Below are 6765 nucleotides of genomic sequence, written 5' to 3'. Positions count from 1 at the left end.
AAAAAAAAAAAAAAAAAAAAAAAAAAAAAAAAAAAGAAAAAGGGGTGATTAAATAATATATTATTGATATATATATAATAATATATATATTTAAAAGAATATATATTCCGTTTATCTTTGCAAAAATATATAAGGTATAATAGAGTTCATAGGTGTATATGAAAAATAAAAGATATTATATATTATATTATTTTGGGATATAACATTTATACATATATATATATATAAATGCTATTAATTTTTTCACTGGTATTTTATAATATATACAGGAATAATAAATATTACATATATATATATATATATATATATATATATAATATTTTTTTCACATAGGTTACCAAAAAAAAAAAATATATATTTTTTTATATAATATAATTATTCGCATTAACTATGTTTAATAAATAAAAAATAAAATATTTATCCCATAAACAAAATATAAAATAATAGTTCATAAAATAAATTGGGAATATCTAGTATCACAAAGATGTATATAAAATATATTTTTTTCACTAGAGATAATATGAATTTTTTAAAATAATATCAATAAATAAATATATATATAAAATATATTATATTATATATATATATATATATATATATAATTTTGATATAATGTGTATATGTTTTTATTAAAATATTTATATATATTTTTTTTTTTTCTCTTATTTTTTTCTTGAGGGATATAATTTATTATATATAATAATATGTAATTATTGGATTTATTTTTTAATAAGCTCAATTTCATAAATTAATAAAATTCACGGGTGTATAAATATATTGAAGGTTTAAAAATTGAGCTAAATAAAAATATTATAAAATAATAATATATATATATATATATATATATTTTTTCCTTTTTTCGGGATAATTTTTTTTTTCAGTATCTATTTAATACACATAATAAAATATTATTATATACACATATATTTATATGTATAACTTTAATTATGTTTAAAAAAAGAACATATAATATATATGTGCTTAAAATTAACATAATGGTAAAATGAATATTTTCAGTCCATGGGCATAAACTTTTTCTTTTTTTTAAAATTTGTAAAATGTTCATGTTGTATATATATATATATATATATAAGATATTTTTTTATAGGTATATATTTTTTTTGAAAAATATATACATTTAATTATTTATAATGTATTTGTAATTTTTTTTCTTTTTGTTATAATTAAGAACCATGCAATTAGGTGAACAAAAAGGTTATTTACTTATTAATTTATTATTATTATTTTTTTATTTTATTTTTTTTTTTTCTATCTTTTACACATCAAATGTTATGTATTAACAAGGCATGTAATATTTATATAATAATTTAAAATAGAAAGGTGTTATACGTTAATAGTTTTTTCTTCATATTTTAAAGCGGTAAAAGTATTTATTATTATACAAAATAATATGTATATAATTAATACACACATATATATATATATATATATATATATATATATATAAATATATAATAAGTTACTAAATAAAGATGGATAATAAAATTATATGAAACGATTCACATATATGAAAGATGTATATTTATTTGTAAAAAAATTTATGTACAAATGTTAACATATTCAAATATTAAAAAAATGTAAAAATATATTCAAAAACGTAACAGTTCACAACTGTAATACATGAAAAAATAATATATATACATATATATATATATATATATATATATATATATATATATATGTATATACATATGTATGTAAATTTTTATCTTTATGGATAATTTATTAAAAATACGTTTTTCCTAATGAGACAGCCATCTGTTACCTAATATAATTCTTAAATATTATATAATTCAAAGAAAAGATATAAATAAAAATATACACATATATTATTTTAAATATTTTGCACCTTTTTTAGTATACTATGTTATTTTCCTTTAGAGAAGCCTCTACTAATTTTACAAGGCTTTCAATATTTTCTCCTGCACTTGTAAATCCAGAATAATGAACAAATGTAAGACCAGGAATTTTTGAAACGGTTTGTAGTTGTTCATCTTTTAAACCTCTAAAACTAGCTGGAAATGGTAATCTTAAAACGAATGGTTCATTTTTTTTGGATATAGCTGTACACCTAAAATTATTATATCTATCCGAATATATACAATATAAAATTTCGTCTTGTATATTTAATTCTTGCTCTAGATCATATAAATGTTCTGTATAAGGACAATATTTTTGCAAATAAATTACCCTACCTGATTTATGAAAATTAAAACGATTAATTATAGATTCACGTACAATACTTTTTGCCATATACCATACATCTGAATAATATGTTACAAAATGTACAAATTCTTCTTTTACAATTTTTGCAGCTTCCATAAAACGTTCATTTTCATCTACGTCATCTTCTAAAAAAGTAGGGTTAAATCTATTAACCCTACATTGTATTGTGGTATTTATTTGGTATTTTGGTTGACCTTCATATTGATTTATACCATTATCTAAAGCATCAACTGATTCTATAAATGAAGTATATAACTTTTCATATAGTACATTTATTTTTTCTTCATCAGTAATACAAAAACCTTTTCTTAATACTTCTTTTCCATAATGTTTATATATTAAACCAGCACTACTTAAACGTATTGTATGCTTATCATCTAAAGTTCCTTCAAATTCTTTTTGATGATGATCATATCTTTTATTCTCATGATCATATACACCACCTACGTCAACTACAATATCACAAGTATCTAATTTTGTTTGATCACGTGTTCTTATTATTTTGGCATCTTTATATTCTGGTAAAAATTTTAACATAACCGTAGCCAATATTTCATCTGTATGAAATCGTCCGGAATGCGTACCTATAACTTTATTCATAGTGGAATATAAAAAAAAAGATGAATATATAAGATTTTTTAAACTTAATATATTTTTCGTATATTTTCTTGCTCTCAATGATTTATTTCTAAAAGAATTTCTTGAAAATAATGCATTATTATTAAAATGTCCTATAAATGTTTTCATCAAATAGGAATATACTAAAAGGAAAAAATATTTATATGCTTTACCACAAAATAATAAAATAACTTAACTTAAATGTACATAGTAAGGGATAAGGAACATCTATATATATATATATATATATATATAATATATTTATAATAGGTATATTATATATATATATATATATTATTTTATTTCTTAAAAACCCATAAATATATATGAAAGAATATTTTATAAAAAAAAAAAGGGGATTAATTTATTAAATTTTTTTTGCTACTTATATATATATATATATATATATATAATATGTTTTATTGTTTTATTAATTATTATTTATTTTGTACTTTTTTTTATTTTTTCATATAAAATTATAATACCATCTGATGGTCACATGCAATAATAAATAAGGTATGTATTAAAATATATATATTATATATATTATGTCAATATATATATATATATATATATATATATTTTTTTTTTTATTTATTTATTTGTTTACATATAGAATATATATACCACCCACATAATGTTTTAGATAACATATAAGAATTATGTAATTCTATATATATTTTTTTTTTTTTTTTTATGAACTTTTTAAAAAAATTATTCCAAATAGGCTTATAGAAATGTCTTATTAAATTGTCAATAATTTGTTTCTTCGTATCACAAAACATAAATTAGGTTTCTAAACTAAAAATATATATATATATATATATACTTATTATGTAAAATAACTTTTTATTTTACAATTTATACTTAATTGAATTCAAAAAAAAAAAAAAAAAAAAAAAAAAAAAAAACATATATATATATATATATATATCGTGCATATTTTCATTATATAAGTCATAATACACTATTAAATTACTCATATGTATATTTGTTGTATACATATCTAGATATATATATTGAACATATATATAGTTACAAAAAAAAGTACAACCTTAAGTATAATATATATATATATATATATATATATATATACATATGTACAATATATTTGTGTATTCAATTTATTTTAATATATAGTAAAAAGAAGAAAATTCTAAATATTACGCTTTTAAAAGCATGTTAAAATATATCTTCCTCGGTATTGGAGGATCAGTAAGTGGATGGATGTTTAGAGATGTAATTGTACAGCTAGCTAAAAATATAAATAGTGAAAATGCATTGTTAATAAATAAATTTGTTTGTAGTAAAGATGATTTTTATACTAGTATATTCAGTGATTTGAAATATTGTTTTGATTCATTAGAATTGAAACCAGGTTTTAATAATTATAATATTTATTTAAAAGAAGATGATTATTTTTTAGAAACATTATATATGGAAAAATGGACTAGTGTTCATAATATGAATGAATATATAAATAGTGATGAAAATAAAAAGAAATTATATGATCTGAAGAATAAAAATATATTTTTTTCTCCAACCTTATTTGTATTGTTAAAAAAATATAGTGGGTCTTCTACACCAGAATATTTGAAGGTATTTCAAGATGGATAAATAAAGAAATATGTGTAACTATAAATATATATATATATATATATTTATATATGTATATATGTGCATTATATTTTTAATTTTTATATGTATATATTTTTTTATTTATTTATTTATTTTTTTTTTTGTGGTACCTTAGTATATGTATTTGTATACACACATATGTATATATTTATTTTTATGGTACATATGTTCTACTGACATATTTAAAAGATTAATAGATCCTGAACGTTTATAATATGAAAAAAAAAAGTATATATATCTTTATAAATAAATAAATAAATATATATATATATATATATATATATATATATATTTGTGTGTCTAAGCTTATGGGCGTACACATGAATATGGATGTTGCCTAAAAATAGCAAATATTTTTATATATAATATATGATCCGTTACAAGAAGGAGGTGTTATATTTTATGTTATTGAAAAATATGTGATATGCTTGTAAAAAAAAAAAAAAAATAAATAATAATAATACATAAGTACATACATATATACATATATATATATATATATATATATATATATATATATATATATTATTTACTCATTTGTCTTTTTATTCATTCATTTGTTCTTTTTCTTGGATTTTGCCGGTTGATGTTCGTCCTGGTACATTGATATTTCAGCCGTTAATGATTTAATGAGTGTTTCCTTTTCTCTCAATTTTTGCTTAATATTATTAATATCCTGAATATTTGTATTTTTGGCTTTATGATTTAATTCCTTCTGTAATTGTTCACATTCTTTTGTTTTTACATCTATAAGTATGTTTTTCTTGACAGTTTCTTCTGTTTTTTCTATTAATTTTTTTTGAACAATTTTTAATTTTTGTATTAAATCAAAAGACGTAGGATCATTGCCTTCTAGATTTCTCCACCTATGTATGTTGATTGGATTTTCCATTTCTTCTGTTAATGTTTTAACTTTATTTTGTTCATCGATTAGACTTTTTTTAAGATTATTGATTTCTTGTTTATTGTTATTTAATAATTGTTTTGATATATTTGTTAACTGATTTGTATTTTTTAATTCTTCAATTTGTTTATTTAAATTTTTGATTTGTTTTAATTCATTTTGATGTTGTATAATTAGAGTATCATGTGAGGTTTGTAATAATTTTAACTTTTCTTTTAATATATTAATTTCTTCTGATTTATCGTTAATTTCTTGATTTAAATTATCTTTTTCTTTTTTAATAAGGTTATAATTTTTATCTATATTTTTAATTTTCATATTTAATTCATTGATTTCATTTTCAAGTTGTATAATATTTTTTTTATTACTGGTTTGTTGTGTTTTTATATTTTCTTGTTGATTTTTATATTTATCAATTTGTTCTCTATATTTATCATTTTGATTTATTAATTGTTTTTTTTCATCATTTAATTGATTAATTTGATTTTCTAAATTTTTCTTTTCATTCTTTAAGAGTTCAAATTCATTGCATTGTGTTTTAAATTTTTCTTCAACAATATTTAATTTTTCTTTAGTTTCTATTAAATTTTTATTTGTATTAATTTTTTCATTTTTAATATTTTCCGTTATAGCCTTTTCTTTAGATAAATCATTTTTTAAAGAGTTGACAATTTTTATATATGTATTAATTTTATTATCTCTAGTTAATAATTCACTACTACTATTAATAAATTTATTATTTGTTTGAGTTAATTCTTGTAATAATTTTTCTCTTTCTTTATTTAATAATTGTATTTCTTCATTTAATTTATTTTTATCTTCTATTCCTTTTTTAATATCCTTTTCTAAATTGTTCTGTACAATTTTGTCTTTTTTTGCTATTTCTGTATTTTTTTTTATAAGATCATCAATTTTTTCAACTAATTTTTTGGTTTGTTCCTTTTCGATAATTAAATCATTGATATCTCTTTTTTGTTGTTCAAATTTATTTTGTGTTTCTTGTGTAAGGTTAAGTATTGTTTGTATTTCGTATGTTAATGATTTGACATGTATACTCAATGATTTTTTTTCTTTTTCTAGCATTTTCATTTTATAAAATTCTTGATCTAATTTAATTTTCATTTTTGTATTATTATTATTTAAGTTATTAATAAGATTATTATTATGTAAAATTTCATTTTCTTTTATTTTATTTTCATTAGTTAATAATTTAAATTTTTTATTTAAATCATCCATTTTTTGTTCATTTTCATTATTTTTTTTCATTAGATCTTTTTGTTTTTTTTCTAATAAATCTATTTTATCTAATAAATTTGTCTTTTTATTTTCTAATTCTTTATTTTTATTTATTTGAGATT

At 17.7% G+C, this 6765-nt stretch overlaps 3 protein-coding genes across 3 annotated transcripts in view; 1 reads left to right on the top strand and 2 right to left on the bottom strand.

The window, feature by feature from the left end:
• Positions 1-1875: 1875 nt before the first annotated feature.
• PRSY57_0625100 (conserved protein, unknown function) lies at positions 1876-2994 on the bottom strand (the record flags this gene model as incomplete). Its single annotated transcript, XM_012906624.2, has 1 exon — positions 1876-2994. One exon carries the CDS (start codon positions 2992-2994, stop codon positions 1876-1878), a length of 1119 nt encoding a protein of 372 aa, XP_012762078.2.
• A 1050-nt stretch (positions 2995-4044) lies between these two features.
• PRSY57_0625000 (hypothetical protein) lies at positions 4045-4482 on the top strand (the record flags this gene model as incomplete). The annotated part of the gene is made up of 1 exon (XM_012906623.2): positions 4045-4482. One exon carries the CDS (start codon positions 4045-4047, stop codon positions 4480-4482), a length of 438 nt encoding a protein of 145 aa, XP_012762077.1.
• A 574-nt stretch (positions 4483-5056) lies between these two features.
• PRSY57_0624900 (hypothetical protein) overlaps positions 5057-6765 on the bottom strand; it is a gene marked incomplete at both ends in the record, with an annotated part of 2868 nt that continues 1159 nt past the window's right edge. Inside the window, one exon of the mRNA XM_012906622.2 lies at positions 5057-6765. This exon is cut by the window's right edge and continues 1159 nt beyond it. Within this exon, the coding sequence (XP_012762076.2) occupies positions 5057-6765 (1709 nt within the window).

Source organism: Plasmodium reichenowi, chromosome 6 (assembly GCF_001601855.1).
Source record: "Plasmodium reichenowi strain SY57 chromosome 6, whole genome shotgun sequence".
Classification (NCBI taxonomy): Eukaryota; Apicomplexa; class Aconoidasida; order Haemosporida; family Plasmodiidae; genus Plasmodium; species Plasmodium reichenowi.
Note: the sequence above shows the minus strand (reverse complement) of the source record. Positions and strands in the feature narration are given on the sequence as shown.